At 38.3% G+C, this 27,500-nt stretch overlaps 3 protein-coding genes across 3 annotated transcripts in view; 1 reads left to right on the forward strand and 2 right to left on the reverse strand.

The window, feature by feature from the left end:
• The window catches only part of LOC306861024 (proteasome subunit beta type-6-like), a 7,503-nt gene extending 4,257 nt beyond the window's left edge, over positions 1–3,246 (forward strand). Inside the window, exon 6 of the mRNA XM_079403082.1 lies at positions 3,033–3,246. Within this exon, the coding sequence (XP_079259208.1) occupies positions 3,033–3,160 (128 nt within the window). The 3' untranslated portion in view covers positions 3,161–3,246. The remainder of the gene's footprint in view (positions 1–3,032) is intronic.
• A 676-nt stretch (positions 3,247–3,922) lies between these two features.
• LOC306861002 (uncharacterized protein) lies at positions 3,923–10,084 on the reverse strand. The gene is made up of 3 exons (XM_079403047.1): positions 9,993–10,084; positions 8,636–8,923; positions 3,923–7,723 (listed from the first exon to the last, which is right to left on the reverse strand). Exons 2-3 carry the CDS (start codon positions 8,913–8,915, stop codon positions 5,856–5,858), a joined length of 2,148 nt encoding a protein of 715 aa, XP_079259173.1. The 5' UTR covers positions 8,916–8,923; positions 9,993–10,084; the 3' UTR covers positions 3,923–5,855.
• Positions 10,085–11,907: 1,823 nt separating this feature from the next.
• The window catches only part of LOC306860999 (kinesin-like protein KIF1C), a 32,365-nt gene continuing 16,772 nt past the window's right edge, over positions 11,908–27,500 (reverse strand). The window contains exons 15-23 of the mRNA XM_079403044.1: positions 27,463–27,500; positions 27,277–27,356; positions 27,003–27,097; positions 20,411–20,494; positions 19,351–19,531; positions 17,953–18,025; positions 17,041–17,139; positions 15,717–16,220; positions 11,908–15,501 (exon numbers count right to left, since the gene is read on the reverse strand). The exon at positions 27,463–27,500 is cut by the window's right edge and continues 38 nt beyond it. Of these exons, the coding sequence (XP_079259170.1) occupies positions 14,626–15,501; positions 15,717–16,220; positions 17,041–17,139; positions 17,953–18,025; positions 19,351–19,531; positions 20,411–20,494; positions 27,003–27,097; positions 27,277–27,356; positions 27,463–27,500 (2,030 nt within the window). The 3' untranslated portion in view covers positions 11,908–14,625. The remainder of the gene's footprint in view (positions 15,502–15,716; positions 16,221–17,040; positions 17,140–17,952; positions 18,026–19,350; positions 19,532–20,410; positions 20,495–27,002; positions 27,098–27,276; positions 27,357–27,462) is intronic.

The following is a 27,500-nucleotide window of genomic DNA, read 5'->3' on the forward strand; positions in this document are numbered from 1 at the left end:
GATTTCCAAATGAAATGCAAAATTGACTTTCATCTGAAAAGAGGACTTTGGAGCACTGAGCAACAGTCCAGTTCTTTTTCTCCACAGCCCAGGTAAGATGCTTCTGACGTTGTCTCTGGTTCAGAAGTGGCTTGGTAGCTCTTTTCCTGAAGACGTCTGAGCGTGGAGACTCTTGATGCACTGACTCCAGCTTCAGTCCACTCCTTCTGAAGCTCTCACAAGTGTTTGAATCAGCTTTGCTTGACAGTATTCTCAAGCTTGTGGTCATCCCTGTTGCTTGTGCACCTTTTCCTACCCAATTTCTTCCTTCCAGTCAACTTTGCATTTAATATGCTTTGATACAGCACTCTGTAAACAGCCACAGCTTTCAGTAATGACCCTCTGTGACTTACCCTCTTTGTGGAGGGCGTCAATGTTCGTCTTCTGGATCATTGCCAAGTCAGCAGTCTTCTCCATTATTGTGTTTCAAAGAACAAGAGATACCCAGAATTTATACTGTAGGGATGATCATTTATTGAAACTCAAATATAAATATTCTAATATTTTGAGATACTGATTTTTCATGAGCTGTAAGCGCTAATCATCAAAATTAAAACAAAAAACTTTTGAAATGTTTTGTTACATGCAATGAATCTACAATATATGAAAGTTTCACTTTTTTAAAAAAAGGTTACAAGAAAAAATTAACTTTCACGATATTCAAATTTTTTGAGATGTATCTGTATATATTTACATGTTATGACTTAAAAAATTGCATGCAATGCCTTTTTTCCTGATTGTTTTGCAATCGCATCTTTTGTTATGTTCACGTATTAAACTGAGACGATGCACATCACAGATTTATTGGGAAAGAAGAGTTTCAAGTCTTAATCTCTGCTAAACACAGTCCGTGCAGCGCGAGAGATCCAAATGACGTGAGTCAGTGGTAATATCGTTGTGTTCCTGTTGGGCAGTGTTAGCCTGCTTTAGACCAGGTTAGGTTCTCAGCATAAGTTTCCACAGTGACAGCTTGATCTAGAACAGGGGTTTTCAAACTAGTTTTAAGAGCAACCCTATTTTCTTCTTTTTAAATTGATGCGACCCATTTATATATATTTATATATATATATATATATATATATATATATATATATATATATATATATATATAAGAAACTGACAGACAGACAACTACAGACCGGTCTCGAGTCCCGCCGTGCTCTGTTCCAGAATCGAATCGCTGTCGGTGCGTCTGAAATCAGTTCCGGTGCTTTGCCTTCAAGCACATCTATTCTGACATATCATATTTTGTCCAGTCCATGAAAAACTAAACTTTTATTCAAATTCTGAATGGAGAATAGGCTACAGCAAAGAAAGCACGCAAAGCTCCTTAAAAAGCTGTGACTCATTTCAGTTCATCACAATCTCAGAAAATTCCACTATAATCAATGAATCTGTCAACACGGCACAATTAATCTTATTTATATCACCTCTGCACTTTATTCATTATAATCAGGATTCACGTCGCGAGCTTCCAGAACTCTGAACTGAACAAGAACACTAGTGAGTGGATTCTGACTCACTAAAGCTCCTCTGATTGGCCACTGCGTTATACAAATCAACAGATATGACTCTGATTTGCTACAATGTACAACGTTGCAAAAACGTTTGATTCTGACCTGAGGCGGCTGCCAGTAACTTTCATTTTGTTGTTTATTTAGTTGCTTCTTTCCTGAGTCTTGAACGTGGTTACATACGTTTTCCTTAAATCATCCTGGTGACCCACTGATCTAGGCCTATGTTAAATGTGCTTTATGGAACCAAATCATTTGTCAATGAGTCAGTTTTATGAAACGGGCCTCAAGGCGTTAACAGCGATCATATTGCATCGAATCGTATTGAGTCGGATCGCACTGCATCGTATCACGTCGCATCAGAACCTGATTCATATGCATCTTTAATGTATCGTATCGATGGCTGTGTATTGAGCTGCGTATCGTATCGGCCTCAATCATGAGATGCACATCCCTAAAACACACACACAAGCATTAGTGATGGGAGAAACTAAGCTTTTCAAAACTAAACTTTGAACCAGTTGCTTTGTGAAATGATTGCTTTGGAGCACTGGCTGTGGCTCTCGCTGGTTAGTGCTGTAAATCAACTAACTCGAGACAAATTGCAACTTTTAACATTTTCATCTATCTCTCACAATTTGGATTCTTTTATCTCTAAATTGCAAACTGAATCAAAATGATGTTTGTATGCGCCACACACTGGTTAAAACTCAGATGTTTTATTGGAATCTGTTGAATGTAAGTAACAAACAGTGCTGGGAAGCTTACTTTGTTACCTTTATTTAAAATGCAATTATTTATGTAAGTATTTCAGGTACTTTATTCAAATAATGTAACTGATTACTTTCTGTTTTCAACTGTTAATCATTTTCAAACATTCAAACCAGGCAGATTTTCAAAATGCTTCTTCACTTGAATTAAGATTATAATATATCATTTAATTTATCACAGCAATATTTTAGTCAATGCCATTTGGGAAAGAAATGAGTTAAATCTGTGTGTAAATATGATAACGTGTTACAAAGAGGGTCACATTATCATAAGTAACTAATTTAATTATACTTTCTTTTTTCTCAGTAACTTTAACAGATTACGGTTACATTTATTTTGAAATTAAATTACACAACAATTACATGTTCCTAGTTACTCCCCAACACTGTTAACAAATCATATAATACTATTAAATATGAAGTGTGCTCTCTTTAATATGTGATCGCATTAATTTTCAGCGCTTTAACAGGGTTTTGGTTAATCAGGCCAATAAGTGACTTTGTTAATATAATACAATTTTATTATACAAATGTTCTTGTTTCCTATAAATGTGAAACTGATCTGGACATTGGTTTATGGGTTCACAGAGACAACTGCAATTTTGAAATAAAGATGTAAAGAAGGCTTTTTTTTGCAGATTGATGCATGCTTTGAGTTATTGATTTGAACCAATGATTGGCAAGTGTGTGTGTGTGTGTGTGTGTGCAGCGCTGACCCTGGCCATGGAGAGGGACGGCTCCAGCGGTGGAGTGGTCAGACTGGCGGTCATCTCGGAGCAGGGTGTGGAGCGGCAGGCCATCCTCGGGAACCAGCTGCCCAAGCTCTCCACCGTCTGAATCTGATCTGTGCTTCAGTTTCTGTAGCTGTTTGTCACACAAAGTTCCAATAAACATGACTTCAGTCCACCTGTTTGGTTTCTGACTGCTTTATTGAAATATTGAAAATCCAAATGTTTTGCTTTTACATTTGTGTGTTTGGGGCAGGACTATCTGTTTGAAACATTTCTGTGTGTTACACAATTACATCGCCTTTATATTGATTTGAGTAGAATGGGTTGAACTGAATAATGACTGTCTCCTGTAGAGCTAGTTTACAGCTGAAATTTAATTAGTCTCATAATTCATTTTACAATATTAGCAGTGTTTTTGTTTTTCTTGTTTATTAATACAAAGCTGCTTTTTTGTTCTTATTCGCTTTGGATAAAAGTCTGCTAAATGTAAATGTGTTATATATAAAGTATGATCTTAATTTATATTAAAACTAATTCTATAATTTTCATCTCTTGGCCAGGGTAAAGCCTGCCTCATCCAAAAATATGAATGGTTTTCATCAGCTTCCAGCTCTATCCCCCTCTAAAAACACATGTACTGTAGGAAAAACAAAAACTGATAACAATGATATAGACTTTTTGTGGATTTTTTCCTCCCAACAATTGATCATACCTGAACATAGTTGCTTCACTTTCATAATCTAAAGATTTAATATTGTTCATTATTTTCCATAAAATCTATGCTTCAAGAGTAATGTAACAGTTCTGTAGCATTTTGAGCAGTTGTATGATAGTTAGATCATTGTTATGAAATGAATAAACACTCAGTTCAGATGTACTGTGGGAGTTGTATTTTGAAATAGTAATACTTTGTGTCATTTTGAACCAGTGATTTAACAAAACTGTGATTTAACAAAACCGGTGATTTATCATCAATTAACAAAAGATCTTAGGTTTGTGTGTATTGCATCCAAGCATTTGCAAAAAAGTGTTGTTTTGAAAAATGTGCATTTTTATCATCGGTTGTGAATTATGTGTCTAAAGTTTTTAAAAAATTACCTGATGGTTCTGATATTAGTGCAAAAATGATAGTAAAAAACTATGTAACGACTTTATTTAGAAAGATGAATTTGAACATTTTCGAAGAATTCTCTGTAAAGTGGGGCACAACGTTCCATTTGGGAATCGACCCAGAGACGTTCTGAACACTGTATGAAAGTTTGACCAGCTTGTAATTGTGGAATGCTGAAAAAAGGCATAGGATTTTTCTTTAAAAAAAAAAAAAGACAACATTTTAAGGTGATTCACAACACATACTAGCCTATGGAAAATTTTGAGCAAGTAGATCTCTATTAATTCATATGCATCCATGCTCTTGCTTTATTCATAGTAAGATGGCATGTGATGCACAAAGAAAATAGGTTATATAAAACTAGAAATTGTAATGCGCATATATGCAAAACAAATTCAATGTGCATGTGAATAGTTTCTCGAGGGCACAAAAAAGTGTGCATGCTATTTTTTTTTTAGGGGCTCTGTATGTTATCAGAAAATCAATGAAGAAAACCCTGGAAAAACATAAAAAAAATACAGAATGACTATTATATAGCAAATATAAAGCTGAAAATAATGCTGCATGAACCAATTTAGATAAATATGGTCCGAAAATCCAAAAAGGTTTGGAAATTTGAGTCTGGAATTTTAAAATGGAAAATGTGCAGGAACCCTGATGTAAACAAACCTGCAGTTATTATGAATATTGTATTATTGACTCTTTTGTAAGTCACTTTGGATAAAAGCATCTGCTAGATCATAAATGTGAGTAATCGATTCCTTTGTTTCTAATTAAGAAGAGCAAGAACTTAGCTTAAATTTGACCACTTTTTGGGTTGGCCAATAATCGGTCCAAAGGTGGTGTTAAATACGATCATTGCCCTGAAAGCGTGTGGATTTGTTCCAGACCTCTATATGAAATTAACCCAAAGATTTCCTCAAAACCAAATTAAAGTTTGACCATTTTTATTGTAAGAACGGAATGCTGAAAAACTCTAGAAACATAATGAGATTTTAGCTTGAATGAAACAAATTGCCATGTGAAGGTGATTCATATACTAGCCTAGGTGACATTACTAATAACAGGTTCATTGTTTCTTAGTTATCAGGCTTAACAACACTTTGCTATTTTTTGTGCAAATTTCCAACAAATTCATCAACGGTGTGAAGCTATTAAACATTTGAACTGGATTAAGTCATGCTAAATTAACATATGCATATGTAAATAAGTAATCATTTCCATTGGTAACACTTTATTTTAACGTTCCAATTTAGACATTCTGGTGGTGGTTGAGAAATATCTGCCAATGAGGTAAAAAAAAAAAAAATCTTTGAATTAACATTATTTTTCATACCCCATTGGCAGATATTTTTGCTTCTTTTACGCAAAAACTAATAACATCTTGATAATATTTTCAGAAAACAAGATAATATTGTCAAGCAAATGCATCCTGATTCCAGGATTTTTTTAAGGGAGAAAATAATTTTTTGCCGTGTAACCCTAACTTAGTCCACTAACACTGTAATGGCTATTAGTCGGCATGTTGTTGCAAAGTTACCTATAGTTAGTGAAATACAGTGAATCAATTCCACTGTTTCTAGCTGAGAAGAGCAAGAACTTTTTATCATTACTTCACCGGCTTGAACCAACTAGTAATACTAGAAAGTTCTGAACTGATGGTCGAGACTGAATCACATCCACCAGCGCTTCACTCCAGAGCAACTGTGGAGGGCTGGCCAATCAGAGAGCAGGATCTCTCACAGGCCACGCCCCCACCTCCCATCTCCCACTCCCCAACCAGCCACCTCCGCCCTCTCTGAGGCCCTCTCTCCTCCTTCAGGATCAGGCTGTATCGCGCATTCTCCCCGCGCTCCTCTTCCTCCGTCCATCCGCCTGCTTCCTCTTCTGCGCTAATCACTCGGTACAGCGTCTTCCTGAACACTTCCAGCGGCGCTCGCTCCTTATCTCTCACCAGCTCTGTTACAGAAGAGACATCTTCGGCCTCCTTCGTTTGGTGCTGCTCGTCTCTGGAGATGAAGAGGACGCTCCGGAACACGGCTTGAGCGTCTTTGATCTGCTCTAGGGGTAAAAAGCTCACACTCTCGGCCTCATTCTCCAATCCGAGCGTGTTTTGGGAGCGTCTGTACGCCCGCAGGGTGACCCGTGAGGGCGAGACGTGACGCTTGAGTCGCCGGTAGATGACAAGGTAGTTTCTGAGGAGCCAAAGGAACAGGAAACAGGAAGTGAGAGCAGAAAGTACACACAGAAACAGAAAACCAGCAAACAGCCACCAGCACCAGGGCAGCAAAAGTCCAAATGCTTCCCGAGTTTCTGCCCAGTGTGGACCAACGCTGGTCGGCGGAGTGACCTGCCTGGTGGTTTGGACAGTGATCGTGGGCAGTTCTGGTTGGGTGGTACTTTGAGGTTGGTATTGGCCAATAATTGGTCCAAAGTTGGTGCTGAATGTGATTGTGTGTGGTTCAGTTCGGCCAGTATCTTGACTTTGGGATTTGGGAATACTTGGAGAAGTGGTTGGCGGTTCAGTGTGGGTTGTGGGTTGGGATGTGTCGGTTTTCCAGGTGTTTGGTTCTGTGGTGCCTTGAGAGGGAAGATGTGGATTGGCCATTGGAGTCAAGGTAAAATAGTCCATCCAGAATTCATGCCAGATCTCAGTCCAGATCCTAGTGACCCAATACGTCTCGGTCCAGGTCTCAGTGACCCAATACGTTTCAAAGGAGGTCCAGGATTTGGTGGAATCGTGCAGCTGGGAGTCTATAGTGGTGTGATATTGAGCAATTGGCGTTTGAGTGCTGGAAATTGGTTTTACTGAGATTGTTGGAAGATCAGGAGGGGGCTCAAGATCTGTAGGACGAGGAACAAGGTCAAGAAAGGGATCCGATAATTCAGTCCAATAATTCATAATTTCTGAATCCAATTCAGAAAGGGATCCAATATCTGGATGTTTATGATTTGGTTTGAAATCTGGAAGAAGATGAGTGGGTCTGAAATCCTGGTCTCCAATGGGGTGCAGGGGTGGATGATAGGCTGGATCAGGTGGACAGAAGTCACTCTCCTCCAGCTCAATGATGGGTCGTTGGAGCAGGTGAGGTGGACCGGAACACACCATGGAGTTAGCGGCAGGAACAAAGTTGTTTGGCCCGTCGTGCATGTAGATGTTGTGTTCCTGGTCGTTTAGGAAGCTGTGGAGGTAACCGACCACACAGCTGCAGAGCCAGGGATTGTGGGTCAGGTAAACGTAAGGCAGCTCGGGTTTGGATGAGAAGAAATTGTCAGGCATCAGCGAGACGCTGTTATTCTGCAAGTCGAAGGTCTTCAGGCTGCTGGAGGAAACGCACTCCAGGAGGCGCGGAGGCAGCGCGGGAAGCTTGTTCTGAGACAGGTTAATGATCTCCAGAAACGGAAGCTCGCTGAAGGTGCTGTCGTGAAGGGAACGAATCTGATTCCTGTCTAAGTAGATCTCCATCAGACTGGGAGCGCAGCGGAACACCAGTCCTCCCAAACCAGTTAACCGGTTACCAGACAAACGCAAGACGCTCAGATTCTTCAGCACTGGACCTGAAAGAAACACAGAGTCTGAGACTCTCGTCACATCAGAATGAAAGATGTGTGCCTTTAAACAAACACTTGACTAAATCTACAACCATAAAAAGGCTTAATAAAATAGAAAATAATAATGTTATCATCATAATAAAAAAATACAAATTAATAAATATAAAACCAAATCTTATCTTATCAAAATTATTTAAAAAAAATTTACATTTACAAAATGTACTTGTGCCCTATAGCTTGTTTTAATACTCTAAACTTTGTAAATAATTTTAACAAGACTAGCATTTTAATCTTGCCTTTTAAATTAAAATTTTAATCCCACATTTTGCTTTTTAATATTTGCATTTTAATTTTATAGAAATTTTTGCATTTTGCATTTTGAATTTACACTTTGTTATTTGACTTATGCATTTTAATTTTGCCTTTAGACTTTTGCATTTTGCATTCATTTTGCATTTTAATTTCCAATAAAATGTTTGTAATTTGCATTTATTTAGAATTTTGAATATCACACTTTGCTATTTAACTTGAAATTTTTAGCATTTTGCATATTTTAGCATTTTGAATTTCACACTTTGCTATTTAATTTTTGCATTTTAATTTCCTTTGAAATTTTAGCAATTTGCATTTATTCTGAATTTTGAATATCACACTTTGCTATTTAACTTGGCATTTTAATTTTTACAATTTGCTTTTGTTTGGCATTTTGAATTATGCTTTTTTAGTTTGATTGAAAATTTAAAATGTTGCATTTATTTTGATTTTCACACTTTGCTATTTAACTTTTACATTAAACATTTTAAACTTTGCTTTTATTTTGCATTTTGAATTTCACTTTTTGCTTTTTAATTTTTGTAGTTAACATTAATTTAGTGTTTTTCAGAGTTTGAGTAAAATGAGTGCAGTGCTTCGGTTTACCCGGCGGCTCCAGTATGCTGATGTGATTGTGGCTCAGGTCCAGCTCGTGCAGCTCTGTGAATCCAGAATACATGGACCAGGACAGAGAAGTGAACTGGTTTCCAGTGAGAACCAGGACCTGCGTGGCTGTGTCGATGGCGTCGGGAACAGCCGTCAGTCCCTGACTCACGCAGCTGACGCGGGGCCGATGGTCCTGGTTCCTGTCGCTCTGACAGATGCTGCTCGTGAACATGAAGCACCGCAGCAGGAGGAAGACGAGGAGTATGACGAAGCGTGGCATGATGAAGGCTGCCGGATATTAAGACACTGTTGAGCAAAACTGTGTCACTGTATGTTAGAACTTCATAAAACATTTTGCCATTTTACCACAATTTGCCATTTTTCATTTTACCACAAAATCAAGAAAGAGAAAAAGACACTTTTTGTCCATTGTGACATATTTAAAAATTGCAAGTTCTCTTTAAATGTATTCCTAAAAAAAAGTACAAATGTATTATGTTGTCATTTTTTACATTTTAATTTATTGTGAATTTCAAAATAATCAGTGAGATTTTTTTAGAGAAATTAATACTTTTTTTCATCAAGGACACATTAAATTGATGAAAAGTGTCGGTAAAGACATTTCTAATGTTACAAAAGATTTCTGTTTCAAATAAATGCTGTTCTTCTGAACTTTCTATTCATTTGTGAATCCTGAGAAATAAAATATATCATGGTTTCCACAAAAATATTGGAGCACAACTGTGTTCAACATTAATAATAATCAGAAATGTTTCATGTGACTCTGAAGACTGGAGTAATGATGCTGAAAATTCAGGTTTGATCACAGAAATAAATGACAGTTTAACACATATTCACATAGAAATCAGCTGTTTTAAACTGTAATAATATTTTACCATTTTTACTGCATATTGGATCAAACAAATGCAGCCTTGCTGAGCAGAAAAGACATTAAAAACTAGATTCGTTCTTAATTATAATGAAAATGTCACAACACAAAAAAAAATTAATAACAGACATTTCTTTGGTGTGATAGTAAAATAAGTCTTTATGCATAATTTATAATCAGTTTGGGAACACTTTATTTTAAGGTGTCTTTGTTACACACATTACATGTTCTTACTATTATAATAACAATTAATTATGCATAAATACATGCAACTGTAACCAAACCCTAATCCTAACCTTAACAACATAAGTACATGTAGTTAATTAATATTACTCAATAATTAAATATAACAAGGACACCTTAAAATAAAGTGTAAGCAATAGTTTTAATAGTAAAAGCCCTGGTAATAGTGACAGTAAAGAAAGCACACAGATGAGAGAAATAATGACACTAGGAGACGAGCAGTACCTGTGAGCGCTGGCGTCTGCGGAGCTGCAGGAGTCTGTGTGAAGCTGGGTTCTTCTGGTCTGGATGGATTCACAGCTCTATCTCTCTTCCTCAGACTCAAACACAAACCACAGGCGCCTCTCCATATATGAGCACATCACAATCAGCTTCTCTTGGGTACAAAAACAAGCTTCCTGGAAGATGCTCATTTCTGTAACGACTGAATTCTACAGCAGTTATTATTATTGTAAAATGTGTCAAGCCATATTTACTAACAAGGACTAGATTTGTACATGTTCTGAATGAAATGCGAGCGAACTTCTCTAAAATGATGTCAATGTTGGTCTTTTTAAGGAGTTTAAAACTGCAATCTGCAATCTCTTTTTAACCGGTTTGATCATTTTCAGCTTTATTTTTTGAAAAACAATCTTCAACAATAATAAAACACACTGATACTGAAGAGATACAGACGTCAGCTTCTGTTTTATACACATTGTCCTTTATTGACATTTTTAAAAACTCAAAAATAACTCAAAAACAGAGCAACGGAAGAGCATAAAAACAGAAGCGGCAGAGGTTCATCGTGTTGGAAGCTACATCAAAGTCAACCTCGAACCAAACACACAGTGAACAGTGCATGCGTGTGTTTGTGCACATCCACTCCTAGCACACAAGCACACATTACTCCACTAAATCATAATCAAACTGAAAAAGAAGAGAGGAAACAAACAAAAAAAACCGTCATACTGCGGCAGGAAATAGTCTGCGAGTGTAAATAAGAGACATCATCATCATCAGCAGCAGATTGTCCAGAAGGGTTAGAGAACTTCCTGCGCTGGTCGAGTGATGCCCCGCCCACCAGCAACGCAGTTACCATGACGACACCGAACACGAGAACCACCTCCCATGTGTCTTTTGTTGCGTCCCAATTCACATACTATCCGTCCTAAATAGTATTGGAAAATAGAATTAGTATATCCCAAATCATAGTGTGTTGAAAAGAGTATGCCAAAGATTCCCGGATGGTCTACTACTTGAGATTAAAATTCGAAGTGCACTCTAGCAGCTAATATTGCCCACAATACATTGTGCGGAAGACGAGGATTCGACTAGAACTACAAAAGTGTTTAAAAACTACAAACATGGCAGATATGCGAGACCGACTGATAGGCAGAGAAAGGGGCTCGAGTGATAAATAATCAATGTCTAACCTGATAGAACCCTTGTGCAACCTTATAGACATTTTTGTCCTTTTTAGTTTTTTTTATAATTTTGCCTGCGTTAATGCTAACTGAATAAATTTTGTCTCAGGTGTGTATTTTTATTGGAATTTTAATATTCCACCCTCATTTCCTTTAATAAATCTATTTTACACTAGGTACACAAAATTGTTACAGTCAGCACCTTTTGGACAAAAATGTCCCCATTGAAACCCATTAAAACTGCTGTTTTTAATCACAGTGCCATTTAACTGTAAAATGATGCCATTTTTGTTAATAGGCTTTATTTTTTAGTTGGCAAGGCTTTATAATTAAATATTTTAAAAAATTTTACCACATGGTGCCATTTTATCAGGTTTGGTCTATAAAGGGTCTATGAAGCAAATACTCGCTTTATTCCTGTTTTCTGCTTCTGCGTATTAGTAATATTTGAGAAAGAAAAACTACTGTAAATCACAAATCCAAGCACTGTGTCACCAGCGGCGTTTTGCTGGCATCTAATGGGGAAAATGTGGTACTGCGCCCAAACAAAATCTTACTGAGAACTCATTTTTTGAGATATCAACCTCAAATTTGGAACGCAACTTGTTTAGATTTATAAACAAGCAGGTTCAGAGTTCAACATGTTTCACAAAATATATATTTTATATAAAATATTGTTCATAAAGCAAATTCATAAACTTTTTTTTGTTGTTTAATTTTTTTTTACTTTTTTTACTTCAACAATAATCTGCCATGGGTCTTATTTAAAATGAGACCAAACTTAACTCTGTGCTCCCAAGCTTCAAATATTTATGACTGTTTTTTGACATGGACATGTTTGTCCAATATGGACCTGTGTGTAACTTTTTTTAATCGATGCACAAGGGTTCAAAATATTTAATGTTATGCGCGTTATATTTCATCTGCAGCAACATTGTGAACTATTAATGTGATATGTTTAGTCATTAACTTTTAAATTCATCATTATGCAAACATATGAAGAGAGTTCTCGGCATGATAGACCTCATTTCTCTCCAATACGGTAGGAAATTAAATTAAATGTGAATTTCGTTGACTGTGATAAGATGATTGACAGGGCAATTTAAACAGTGACAGAATTCAAGTAACTAAGCAACAGCGCTTCCGTTAAAGACGAAGTAGTCTGTCCCAATTCTGCTATATACTCAAAAGTATGTACTTTTTCTTCACAAAAAGAGTACATACTTTTAGGGCATAGTATAAGTAGGTGAATTGGGACGCAGCATGTGTCTGACGGCATGCAGTGGGAATCTTAAGATTCTCGAGTGAGATTCTGAGCATCCAGCATGATGCACCACTGCAGACTCACACAAGCAGGACTGATCGAAATCTGCCTCAAAAATAACCTCAAACCGGATCAAGCAACAGGACTCATAATCCAAATAAATAGTCAAAATATTTCAGCCATCTGATCGAGTTTAAAACATCCATCATCAGCACGTTCACTCGCAAATCCTAAAAAAACACCAACTCTAAAACTCACACAACTTGCATCTTCACATCCATTTCATTGACCTTTGAACTCTCAATCATCACTTGAACTTTCACCATCATCATCTGTTAATAAACTCATTCCAGCCCTACACACTTTTGCATTTCTAATTTCTCTCCTCTAGTCTGAATCATTTCAGTGACTCATTTGATTCAGCTGCTTCGTTTCATTGAACTGGTTCTTGATTTGAGTCATTCAGTGATGTTTTATTCAGTTCAAACATTTATGGTTAAATGTTCATTAATTGAGCTGTAAACGAGGTGAATCGACGAGTGTGATGAAATCTTGTGTAGTTTAGCATTGACCACCTGGCTCAGTTTATTACGCTAAAGACCATTACTGACATGCTGAGTTTGGCGTCAATTTTAATGATATAAAAACAAAAAGTTGAAAGACTGAAATAAAATGAAATAGTGAGTCAAATGATTCTAGCAGCATCTGAACATGTACTGAAGCCCGAACATTTGTGTTTTGAGTTGTTCCGTTCTGAATCAGGTGAACGAATCATTTGCAAGAACCGGTTCAAAAGAACCACATCCATGAATATGAGCATCAAAACTTCCTCAGATCTCACACAGTAAATCATCAGCATCCCATGGCGTTTCCTTCAGTGATCTCAGGTTATTATCGGCGTCTCATTAAGGCACATTGAGGCTGAACATACGAACACCCAGGACTAATGCACAACTAGTCCTGGGCCGAGTCATTGCTGGAGGTACGTGATCCTGAATAACACTAAACACACAGACGGAGAAGTGACGTGCGACTGTGCGTTAACAGAGTTTGGGTTAACTAGTCTCGGACCGCCCACACATGCATATTGCACTTAAAATAATGAGATCTTTGCAAAAACCACAAGCTCTAATCTGATTGGATGACCAGGAGTCAGTGTGCACAAGACTAAAGGCCCGTTCACTCCAAGAACGATAACTATAACGATAGCTATAGTAGCGTGCTCACCAGTGGACGATTAAATTCTGTTTATTGTAAGCGCTGCAGTTTTGTCGTCTGTCGCTTTAAATGCTCGAGCTCGGATGGATTCTGATTGGTTGTCAATGTTTTGTTGTCCATCAACTGGAAAAAAAAATTGTTTTGAAGGTGACTCCAATGATATCGTTCCTCGTTATCGTTATAGTTGTGATGTGAACTTGTTCAAAATTTTGAATACTGAGAAAGTTTGTTGGCCATTATCAAAAGAGTAGGGATACATAAATGACTAACAATTGCGATTTGTTTTTGGCTAAATTTCACAGACGGAAAAAAAGGTCCATTGTCTCTGACAAACCAAGAAATCGCTTTCAATCCAATGAGCAGAACTAATCGTTATAATCGTGATGTGGACTTCTAATTACGTCATGGTTACATTAGCTAAACGCATTCAAAATGTAACAAACTAAAAAAGTATATTGTCCGTTATCAAAAGTGTAGCGATTACATAAAACACTGCTTAAAGCAAGGTCACATTTGCAAATGTTTGGCGAAATTTCGCAGACGAAAAAAAGGGTAACTGTCTCTTACAATGCAAGAAATCACTTTTAATCCAAGCTTTTGTTGCCTGACTAACTTGAACCAGTTTGCGAAATCTTTCGCTCTCATGCGAAATTCCCAATCGCGTAGATTCCTATTAAAATTACTTGATTTCACCTGCAAAAATGTGCAGAACTACAGTAAATGTGAGCGCACCTTAAGAGCGAATATTAAACGTTCATCATTATAGTTATCGCTCTCGTCGCGAACAGGTCTTAACTGTCACTCAAACGCTCTCTTCCTGTCAAAAGTGGGCGGTTCTTGGCCAGAATGAACTCTTTCTGCTGATAGTCTGGCTACACGAGACTGTTAACTAACCCATTAAAACAAAACGGCTTTGTATTTCATGACATCATAAGTGAAGGACAGTAAAACGACGGAGTGTGCGCACACATCAGACGGGCGTTTCTTTGCTCTTCAGGTCGGGGGCGCTGTACTGCCGTCTCATGCGCGGCGGAGTGACGTAGCCCTGTGGTTTTTGGTTTCTGCCGCGCTGTTGATCGGAAAGGTTGTGTGGTAGAGTCTGGAAGGTGGGCCGCTGATGATGGACGTACGGTTGTGCGTACGCCCCCTCCCCACGAGCGCAAGGACTCGGCGACTGTCGCCGATGGCGACCGCGCCCTGAATGCTGCGCGCCATTATTGTTGTGGTGCCCGTTGCTATAGTAACCCTGGTTGCCAGGCACGGTGGAGCCGTCCAGTGAGTTGCGCCTGTAGCTCCACTGTTGCTGAGGAAACGGATTGCCTTTGCCATAGTTACCGTTGACGTATTGGGGAGGTTGCCAGGGGCGACTGGGGGAGGGCGCGCGCATGATGACCGGCAATTGGAACGGTAGAGGAAGTAGCGGCATGCCAGGGGCGGGGCCTCGTCCCTCGTTGCGCTCATCCTTGAGATCGTCCAGAGTGATGGATGCATTCAGGCCCCAGGACAGCCGGTGCTGTGGGTTGCTCTTAAAGGGGAATTTCAGCTTGCAGTCCTGAGGGGGAATGAAGCGTCCCGTTCCAGGAAGGTGGACCACGCCCTCCCCGGCCCCGCCCCCTCTGGCCAGTCGCTTGGTGATCTGCTGCTGCTGCAGGTTGTGCAGACGCATCTGCTCCTGCTTGAGCCAGCGCAGGCGGCCCCTCCGGAAGGCAGGGTCTTCTTCCATCAGCCGTGACACTCGCTCCTCCTTAGGAAGGAGCTCCAGAGGGCCATGTCCATCCGGGTCATTGCCCCGCCCCTGATCGCCATTCATGGGCAGTTCCTCTGATTCGTCATCATCATCGTCATCCTACACAAACACAATCATGTCAACCATTATCGACTCCACTCAGAATTGAGCTGAGAGCGCCTTTAAATTCCTACTGAATTTCAAAATTTGATTTAAATTTGAATTTATGTAACAAAAAGGATGCAAAATTGCAAAATTCTGAATTCAAAATTCAACTATATGTGTGTGTGACAGTGAGTGAGTGAGTGTGTGTGTGTGTGTGTGTGTGTGTGTACCTGCTGCACTCCTGGGATGATGCTCTCCATCTTCATCATGCGGTCTCTGAGGGCTCTGATCTCCTCGTCCTTCATGTTGTTCTGCTCTTTGACCTCCTGCAGGATGTCGGTCAGTTTGTCGATGTGTGCTCTGAGGTCGTAGACGCCGCTCTCTCCGTCTGCGGTCTCCAGCTTGCGCTCCTCTGCGATGCCCACCGTATCCCACACGTCCTGCGCCACCTCCCTCCAGGACTCGCTCTCGGCTGCGTCTCGTTTGCCGTACATGCGGCAGAGCTCCTTCATCTTGACGATGGCCAGTGCCTCCATCTCGCGCCGCGAGTGCCGGAAGTCTCCGAGCGCCACCTCGTAGCAGATCTCCTTCACGGCCTGCAGCTTCAGGTCGCTCATGGTCACCTGCTGGGGGTTTTTGCTGATGCGTCTGCGCTGCGGGATCTGATAGACGCGGAGCGGCTCGCGCCGTTTGCCGCTGCTGGGTAAACCACAGCGCTTCACTATGGACTGAACCTGAAACACACACGAGGAACATGAGACGTCTGTCCTGTATTCACAAAACATATGTGACTCTGGAGCACAAAACCAGTCATAAGTGTGTGTGACACACACACAAGAAGTTGTCTAATGACATGTGAAGAGCGATTAAGGTTGCTACAGAATATATGCAGAATTTAAAATCAAATTTAAGACTATGATCTTTTAAGACCTGCACAAAACAATTGATAATGTATGTGATACAGAACAAACCCATACAATCCCAAAATAATTCATGCACCGCAGACAGTGTTTAGTATCATTTAGATACTATTGTAGTTTTTAGTAATATGTTTGTTTTATTCTCTTCTCATTTATAATTTTAGTAAACATTTTTGTAATTTTGTTGTTTTTGTCATTTTTACTAGTTTAGTTTTTTTTTTAAATGACTTTAGATTTAGTTAATGATAATAATGCTGATCGCTGATTCTTAATTAAACAGACTGCTGCACACATATAACCACAATACAGAGCCACTGCATTCCATATGAATATTTTCTTCGATATGTATATCATATGTACAAATATATCAGTACATACAAATTAGATGTTGAGATATTGGATTTTGCTGATATATGTTTAAAGAAAGGATATAAACAGATTCTGCCAATACTAATAAAATCTATATACTGATCTATCTACTGAAATAATGTTTTTTAGTCTTTCCTTTTTATGATAAGGCAGCTCAGAGAGAAAATAGAAGTGCTTGTGTTAAATTAATTTTCAGATACAATAATTGATCAAAATAAAAATAATAACAAAAAAATAAAAAAGCATTTGTCTGTTTTTCTGGTACCTTATTAGCTGGTAGTTTCTCTCTCAGGGACGAAATGAGTCTCCAGCTCTCTTCACATGAGCGTTTGTCAGAATCATCTCCACTGTCTGAATCTGCGTACTGAACACACACACACACACACACACACACACACACACACAGTTAACAGACCCTTATCATGTAACACTGCTGGAAAAGTTTTGTACTGATATATACAACCATTCAAATGTTTGGAGTCAGTCATTTTTTTCAAGAATTTTCATCAAGAATGCATTAAATTGATCAAAAGTAATATAAAAGTTATAAAGTAACAAAAGTTTTTGTTTCAAATAAATGCTGTTCTTTTCAACTTTCTGTTCATCTGTGAATCCTGAAAAATTAAATTCATCTCAGTCTCTAGAAAAATATTGAGCAGCACAACTGTGTTCAACATTGATAATAATCAGAAATGTTTGTTGATCAGTAAATCAGTATATTATTATGATTTCTGAAGATCATGTGACACTGAAGACTGGAGTAATGATGCTGAAAATACAGCTGCAGATCACAGAAATAAATTACAGTTTAACACATATTCACATAGAAAACAGCTGTTTTACATTAGAATAATATTTCACTGTTTTTACTGTAGTTTTGATCAAATAACTGCAGCCTCGGTGAGCAGAAGAGACTTCATTCAAAACATTTAAAACTTTTACAGACCCCAACGTGTGTGTGTGTGTGTGTGTGTGTGTGTGTGTGTGTGTGTGAGAGAGTGTGTGAGTGAGTGAGTGTGTGTGTGTGAGAGTGTGCGTGTGTGTGTGTGTGTGTGTGTGTGTGTGTGTGTGTGTGTGTGTGTGAGAGTGTGTGAGTGAGTGAGTGTGTGTGAGAGTGTGCGTGTGTGTGTGTGTGTGTGTGTGTGTGCGTGTGTGTGTGTGTGTGTGTGAGTCTCACCAGTCTCTGTTGCTCCAGCAGTAGATCTGCTTCCTCTTTCTCTCTCCGGTACTGAATCTCCACGTCCTGTAACCTGAGAGAGACACACGTGGAGGTGAAGACACCACATCAGTAGATTTACTGATAACAATAGTTAGGTTGGATCACACTGGCCGATACAGATTAATCAATCAATAGTTTTTAAAATGGACACTGAACAAAAACCAAAAGAGTGAAAAAACACTACTATTAAAGAACAGCAGAGTCTACACCACAGCTATAATGATAAAGGCATAGAGAAACGATATTGTTGGAATCACTTCCAGAACTATTTGTTTTCCAGCTGATGAACGATAAAAACACTGACAGCCAATCAGAATCCATCCTGCTATAACGAGCTGGAGAATTTAAAGCGGCAGATGAGCGTGCGCTGAGAATAAACAGACGATCTCGTCCGCCGGTGTGGACTCTAATATCTTTATAGTTATCGTTCTTGGTGTGAATGGGGCTTAACTCTTTCCCCGCCAGTGCTTTTGAAAAAAGTTGCCAGCGTTTCTGCTGATTTTCACTCAAATTTCATGGCCCCCAGAATATTTTTTGTATGAATATCTGAACATGCAATACATCAAAATAAAGATCAGACCCTCTACTTTCAAACAAAACAATCAGTTTAATTCTAGCATCAAGCATTGTTTTTTATCAACACTTGAATGTAGGTAGGTTCCATAAAAACAACATTTTGAGCAAAAAGCTGAGAAAATCGCATTTTTATCAAATACTACATCTGGATCATATTCAGTAATATTATCAAAGCGAAGATGCAGTAGATGTCTTCCATCAGTATCTCAAAGCTTCACAGGCCTTTAACACTTTCTGGAGCCACATTTCACTTTGAAACATTAGACAGCTTTCATTTATATGCGGTTAGTGTTGATGATCGCATTTTTCATATGCATATGCTACATATGAGATCACTGGTTTCTGGGTCTTCGTCTGTGTTTTTGATCGAGTGATTCTAGACTCATTCAGGAGAGGCGTAATAGCGCCCCCTAGCATATAACAGCGAGAACACAGAAAATTCCATGTTTGGCGGGGAAAGAGTAAAAAACAGCAAACAGAAAGAGAAAGCATGATCTTGTAGCTCTCTAAATGAAACATACAGACTTTATTAGAACCACAGAAAGACAAAAGTTTCACTGAAAAATGCACAATTTTAAAGCCTAGGGTGTCAGTGATTGGCCTCTAGAGGATGCTCTCGTTCTGTATGATAAGAGCAGACTGTTCTCAGCCGCTCCAGCAGTAGATGCAACCCGGAAATCTATCGGCAGGGATTTTAGCCGATAACCGATAGTCCAGCAATCAACTATCGGTGCCGATTATTCGACAAAACCGATCAATCGGTCATTGTGTGTGTCTCACCTCCTCTCCATCTCCAGCTTGATGTCGATGCCCTGTTTCTCCAGCAGCTCTCTCTGAGCGTAGTTCCAGTCGGCCGGCTCGCCCTGCTGCTCCACACAGCTGCTGCGCTCGCGCTCCAGACGCGCCTGCTCCGGGTGATTGAACCGGAACACATGGCTCTTGCCCATCACGATGCGGTTTCCTGCGTCACCAGAGGTCCAGCTCAGGGTCACGTGATCACGAGGACGGCGGGGTCATGTTCATACAAACACATTTACATAGAGCCGGGTGATTTAGTGTTTTAGTTTATATCGCAAGGCACCATTCACACAGAGTGAGCTTGTGTGTTGATAAAGATGCATCGCGGGCAGTGGAAGAGGAAAAACATGCAAGAAGACGGGAGTTAATCTTCTTTTAACTTGAGCGGCGTGTTTTTAGATGCTGTTTCATGCATGAGACACAAGCACAACAGTCAAACATGTCCATGTTTACATAGAAAAACAATGGAAAAATCTAATAAAAAACCTGTAACTATACTACTGTATGTCTGATATTTGATGTTTGCATCACGGCGACAGACTGAAAGCTGCTGATCATTGTTTTTACTGAACATTTGTGACCCTGGGGGCGTATTACAGAAAGTTTATTATCTTAGGTCTCAATTTAAGATATGATATGTTAAATTAGGATTTTTAGAAGAAGAATAATCTTAATTCAGAGGCTAAACAAGATTATTTTTCTTACCTCATTGGCAGATATTTTTGCTTGTTTTAAGCAAAAACTAACAAAATTAGGATAATATTTTCAGAAAACAAGACAAAATATCTTAAGTCATTTTACTCGTCAAGAAAATGCATCTTAATTCCAGAATGTTTAGATATTTATACTAGAAAACAAGACAAAAATACTAAGGAAGAAGATCATTTTTTTGCAGCGTACAATAAGTGATTCATCATAAAGAGTTAAATAAACACTGGAAGTGCTCATTAAACAAAGTTTCAGACATTGTTCAGATTAGTACAAGCTAGACAGCTCTGAAGGAAAGAGAAAGCAAATAATTTTTGACGAGAGAGACACTCACCCTGTCTGAGCAGCACACACTCTGTGATCTGCTTCCCGTTCACGTACGTCTCCGCTCCCTCCAGTGGCTCCAGAGTAACGTCCACTGCGGACACACAGGAAGTGATGTCATCGCGGTGCAAACGGTGAGCTAATGAGGAGGGCGGGGCTCCCCGGAGCTCACAGCTAATTGAAGAAGACTCCGCCTCCTGCAGGCCCCACCCACACCAGCTCAAACAGCACTTATGAATCATTTGGTTTTTGCTTTGTGTCGATCAAGTTTAAAACAAACAGGAAACAGTCAAATGAGATGGAGCGGCTTTCACTGGTCAGGGACTGATTTACATGCAAATGATGTCATTTATCCGTTTACTGTGATTTTAAACGAGTTGGGCGTGATGAAAGACTCTGATTCAAATGTACAGGTTCACGTCATGCCAAGGAAGCACACGAACACAGATAAACTTACAGAAGACACACAGACTGTTTATGTGGTGAAATAGGAAAATACATGACATGTATAAGATTGTGCGATCATAACAAGAGGAGGAGGAGGAGGAGTGCTGAGGAAGGACAGATGAAGGAGCTCGTGAATGATTTACAGATGATACCTGTGTCAAATCCCAGCAACTGTTCCACCGACAGAGAGAAAACCAGCACAGTACATGAGTGTGTGTTACTGACACACTCACACACACACACACATGCTACATGCTGTGCTGTCAGTAAGGGCCTATGACTGATCTATGACACGAAAGGAATCACTAAATATAGGCATAAAATGGGAATTTAATGTGGAATGTTACAAAATCTGCCCATTAAATGGCAATATGCCAAAAAAGATTAAAGGAATTGTTTAAATGTTAATTTGATTACATTTTAAAATATTAACTAAATAGTTGGAGTTTTGTGCCTTCATTTGATTACCAGTGTTTTTGATTAAAAAAAATATGAATTACATCATAAACACAGAATCCTGAAAAATTCAAACAAACATAGAAAAAAATACATTTCATAGAGCACTATTAATGTTGAAAATGTAATAAATTAATAAATGTCAAAGTTTTTTATTTTATCCTTTTTAACGTCAAAGTTTAGTTAATTTGAACACTGTTTGTGATCATCTGTATGAAATTTAGTGCTCTCAAACGATAAATCACATCCAAAATATATATATATTTTTTGGTTTAAATATGTGTGTGTGCTGTGTATATTTATTATGCATATATAAACACACACATGCATGTACATATATAAGAAAAATATGGTATATTTGTATATTAAATATATCTATATATAAATTATGTAAATATATACATGTAAATATTTTCAAAGTATATACTGTATGAGTGTATATTTATATATGCATAATCAATATACACAGCACATATTATTACGTGAATAAAATCGTTTATTTTGGATGTGATTAATTCGCGATTAATCGTTTGACAGCACTAATGAAATTATAAATCAAAGAAACCTGAAAAATAAACACACATTACATTTTAATAAATCATGAATTAAATTGATTAGACATCCATTTGATTATTAACTATTAAATTTAATGAACTATTAAAGAAGTCTAGAAAAATGAGAAAAAATCAAATGTAATTTGGATAGAAATAATGGCGGTCTCTCAGGGCCCTGCTGCACTCGTGCTCACGCTCTCGGTTAGTTCATCTGTTTGTTCACAGCTGTAGACGTCACTAACGAGTGTGACTCATGAGAACACGCCTGATACTTCAGCACAGATCATGAACTCTATCTTCAGCGCAGACACAGAGACTTCATACAGACAAGTGATGCTTCCTGAACACACAGCTCGAGCTGACCACGCGTTCTGTGTCTTATAGCACTAACCAGCAGCAGCTGTTCTGTTCATTACTCAGAGTTTACACAAAACCATCATCATCCATCCAATCTCTTCTTCTTGTCCTATGTAGACGACGTCATTGTTTTTATTGTGAACACTGGAATAGGGGTGTGAGATATATATAGTCTGATGATAATATCGTAATTGTTTTAACCGATGTGTGATTTGACATTAGAGTATTTTGCAAAAATCATTCAAAACACCAACAGAGCGCATGCTTATATAGGCCCTTTTCACAATGACGTCAGCTTACTTCCGCTTTATCGCAAAGCAGTGTATCAGTACTTCCGCTATACCTTTATACCGAAGACTTCTCGGGAGAATGTGGGAAAAACTTGAAATATGAAAGGCGTTGGTTAAGAGTTGAGACTAATAATGTTAATGTACTTACAGTCGGATTCTTTTGCGAACGTTTTTCTGCATCTGCCTTAGATGGGAGGCTTGCTTGCCCAACTGCTTGTATTCACAAAATATATACTTGAAATCTTTTCACTTGTTATTTCGGTTTATGTAATTCCTTGGATAGTTTATTTGTGAGTAAACTGTGTAAATTAAATTCCCCGTATAGTTCCGCAATAAAAAGACAAACAGCGTGATTGTTTTTATTTACTATGGGAAAATGACATGGACACAAATCATATTTTTATATTAAATCTTTTTCCTACATGGCAAATTTCACATCCATAAATGCAAGTGGTCTGAAAAGAAGCCCATTATCCAGTTCAAGAATAAAATGCTTAATGTTGAAACAATGCAAAAAGGACCGCCGCGTAGTGCTACAGAACTTGGACTTCTACAATTAACGTTACTTCAAATCCTCCATTCACTTTAACTACATGTAACTTATACCCTGTTTTTTTCTCTGTGTATTATTATTGATTAATATGATCGATTGTATTTTATTTAGGTTACAGGATATATGCAATGTGATGTTAAAAAACAACTGATGTGCGTTTCATATTTATTTACACAAATACTCGCATTTATTTTTTTTTAAAGTAAAAAAAAAAACAATTATGTAAACTTAATATATTTAATATTAATTTTTTTATTAAATTGTTATAAAAATAAAAGGGAACATTATAGACCCCATTTATTGATATTTAAATAGTACATACTTGTTATGTTGAACTATTCTCGTACATACAGGCGCTGTATTAAGCAGGACATAATTTACTGAATGAAGGCTTTCCATTACCAAATGTCTAAAACGTTTGTTTATTTGACAAATATATCTAAGCATCTAACTGCAATAAAGACAGTAAACATTGTGCCAGAGTGGTGGGAATCAGAAAGTATGACTTCAGTGCTGCGTTTCGAACTCCTCCATCGACTTCAAACAGCAAATCTCGTCGATTGGTATTCGGTAAATTCGTTTGAGATGTCAAACGCCTCGCCTTGAATAAGGACGACGGTAGACAGCGGCAGTCGTCCTCTAACCATCCTTTTGGCAGATGTACAAGCGTCTGGGCGAGCTCTATGCTGGTAGGGATAGCGCTTTCCTATGCTGGCGGAAGTAAGATTACCCTGCTTCGCGTCAAAACGGAAGTTGTGTGACGTCATGTGAAAAGGGCCTATTACCTGAAGTCTAGACTAGTGAGTGTGCATTTAAAGTGTGTTCTTTCACTGCATGATTCAGTCCAATAAAATATATTTAAAATGATCACAAATTCAAGACATGGGGACAGAAAATGTATATATTTATATAATTTCATGTAGTTAATCAAGAGTGCCGTTTTTCTCCAAAAATGAATTGCAAACGCAATATAGATTTCTTTTTTTTTCTTTTTACAACAGTTCCATAAACAAAGTTAATTAAGAGACTTGTGTTTTATACGCCATATTGGCTGTTTTGCACTATTTCGACAACAGAAATAATCCCAAACACAGCCCCAGCACTGTTTTGAGTCTCTGAACATCATGACAGTGATTCGTTCCTGAATGAATCAATCGTTTAAATGATTCGGTTCAATCACAATGAATCACTTATTAACAGAGACTTGCTGCCACCTGCAGGAGGTTTTAATTTCACATTTAAAGTATCTTTTTATTTTTTATATAATTTCAAATATCAGTATTCAACGCTTTATATTTAATATATCACACATTATGTCTGCATGTGTAACTGCAGGTTAAATGCATTCATGTCCTGCATTAAACAGTGAGTAAACACATCTAAACACCTCTTCAGACGCAGCTTCTGTGTTTCCTCTGCATTGAAAAGATGAATTATTAATACTGATTTAATTTGCCTGGTAACAGCCCAAAAGACTTATTATTAGTGTTGTTTTTGGCGGCCTGTTTTAATTTGAGTTTTAGTCTAGTCTTTGTGTGAAGCTGTCATTTTAGTTTTATTAGTTTTAGTCACGTTCATACTCTTTTTAGTCTAGTCAAGTTTCAGTCAACTAAAAGTCTGAACATTTTAGTCTTATTTTAGTCAGAATTATCCATGACTATTTTTGTCTAGTTTTAGTCGACGAAAACTGATGACATTTAGTCTAGTTTTAGTCAATGAAAATTGCATTTTAGTCTCTTTTTAGTAATGCAATTCTATTTAACCCAGTCAATATAGTATAAGTACCTAGTAGCAGTGGCATACCGTGGGCTTTCAGTCAGGGCCTTCAGTAAGCAACATGTACACATCTCACACATCTCTGTTACAGCTAACGCAGCTGTATGCATATAATGCACATATTATGCTGCACACAGGCTCTCAACAGACAATGACGCCTGATCAACTATTTTAATAGTAGGCTAGATTGGAGTGGGTTAAATGCAGAGTAAATTTCCCTACATGGTCAGTAAAATCGGCCAATACACGGGTCACTATGCACTACGCATGTGACATGAATCACTCTAAAATGATGACGCGCCAAAAGCAGCAAAACTGTACAAACTCTGGACATCCACCCACCACACCACAGTATTATCAACACCACCTACACCTCCATAACAATGTGCATGATACAATACTCATCAAATAATAAAGCACTCTCCTGTCACTTGTTAATAAAGTCCATGGGTCTATCATTCCATGCCACTTTACTCGATTTAAAAGTAAACACAGCCAACAAAATAACTTGTGCTAGCTGTTAGCCACTGATAGCACTCATAGTTGCAATCATTGAAATGGCGCATAAAACCTTTGCTGGCCTTTGTTAGCTAATTCACTTTGGGTGTAGGTCTTCCTTTCTCAGTTATTCTCTTTTGTCTGCAAAAGAGCGCCTTGAAAAAGACTATTTTAGTAGATCAGCAACAAGATCTGGTGTAGGCGCCGATGACTGCAGCTGTCATTTTCTTTTCCTTTACTTTCATGTTCGTATCTTAGAAATCCCTGATTAAAGGAGCGGTCTAACGCTGGGGGTAGCACTGGGCACGTAGCTGGACCCAGAGGGCGGGCTGTCATTTGATTGGCTGATGATTCTGTCACTAATGCTCGTAACAAATCAGATGTGACGTCTTTCAACAAAAGGAAGGGTAGCACTATCTGTAGAGCTGGCCTTGGACTTTTTTATGTAGGATATTCCAGTTCAACCTCAACTAAACTAATCAAAGGCAATTTAGTGGACATTACACAAATGAAAATGATACCTAAATAATCAATAAAAACAATCAATGTTTTTTATAGGGCCAGCAGAGAAGGCCCTGCTGCTAATACCACTGTGCTAGTAGTATAGACCAAACCAACATTTGCTTTTAGATAAGGTTATCTTATTATATTATTGTTACCTTATAGACTTAAGAATACCTCCTTGCCAGACAAGGAAGACACTCTGATTTGAATTTACAACATTTATTTTACCAACCAAACACGTTAAGATGTTTGTTGTCGTCTGCTAAACAATGCCTCGAGTGGGGCTTGAGGAAGTGATGCAGCCCCTGAAGCGAGACTCAGGAAACAGAAATACTGCTAAATAATAATAATAATGCGACTAAACGAGACGAAATAACGTTATAACATTGTTTCGTCTCGTTTTGGTCAACGAAAATGAAGAGACATTTTAGCATAGTTTTTATTTTGTAAACCACATTTAGTCTCGTTTTTATTCGTCAACAATATTGCATTATATATTTATTTATAGTCATCGTCATATGACCAGCATTTACGCTGCGTCTCGTCTCGTTTTCGTCACGTGATAAAGGTTCGTTGACGACGATATTTAGTCATAATTTTGGTTGACGAAAGCAACACTACTTATTATTCTAATTGACTGATTAAATGTAAGAATTTGACTCCAACGATAATGCACACTTTTAGAAAAATGGCTTTATAAAGGGAAAAATCAATTTAAACTTTTTGGAAAAGATTAATTTCTATCAGTATGAACTGAGCAGCACACAGAATATGAAGAATATCAAAACTTCAGGAGTCAGCTGTCCACGGCAGTCCTTAAGATACCAGCACAATAACACACTCAGCTAAATATCGTCTAATTATCACTATCGGTAAAATCCCAGAAAATATTGAGATATTATGTTTTGTCAATATCGCACACCCCTACACTGGAATATTACCAAAAGTAAGTCTCTGTGTTTTTGCTTTGTAAGATGCTGTCAAATTAAATAGAGTTCATGTTTGTGTTTCATTCTGTGGAGCTCCGTCTGCCGTTCCAGACTCAAATCACATTTACATTTATGCATTTGGCTGATGCTTTTAATCACATCACGGTACGACCATCTGGAAAATACTGTGTGACTGGATTGGGCATCATGACACTACTGTTACTACACACACACTTACCTCCTCCGTTCTGGTTGATGTAGCTGTAAAACACACAGTGCTGCTCTTTAATGAACTGACCACTGAGCTTGATGTCCACGTACTTCTGACCGACCCTGACAAACACACACACGCGAAAATTCAATTTCACAAAGATTCAATTTCACAATACATATTTTCCAAGTGATTCGATATCTGTCACAATCTGACAAACATCCTGCAGCTCCGTAATGGAGTCTGAACTGGTGGTTTAGATTCAGTCTGAACCGGATCATGATGGTTTTGATTGGTTCACCTGGTCACACCCTCTTTGATGTAGTACAGCAGACACTCAGACATCAGCGGATCCTCGTTCAGATTCACCAGGTGAGGAGTCTGAAACACACACACACACCTGAACATCTCTGCACTGTGTGTTTATGTAGTATACGTGTATGTGAGTGTGCTTCTGTGTGGTGTGTGTATGTGTATGTGTACGGACCCCTTTCGGTGAAAACACTCCGACAGTTCCTCCATCCT

The sequence above is a fragment of the Barbus barbus genome, assembly GCF_936440315.1.
Source record: "Barbus barbus genome assembly, chromosome: 41".
In the NCBI taxonomy this organism is placed as follows: domain Eukaryota; kingdom Metazoa; phylum Chordata; class Actinopteri; order Cypriniformes; family Cyprinidae; genus Barbus; species Barbus barbus.

Excerpts from the sequence above, each read along its gene's own strand:
- LOC306861002 (XM_079403047.1), bottom strand. The coding sequence starts at position 8,915 with ATGCCACGCTTCGTCATACTCCTCGTCTTCCTCCTGCTGCGGTGCTTC. Across the intron at positions 7,724-8,635 it reads CAGCATACTGGAGCCGCCGG|GTCCAGTGCTGAAGAATCTG; the intron begins GTAAACCGAAGC and ends TGTTTCTTTCAG.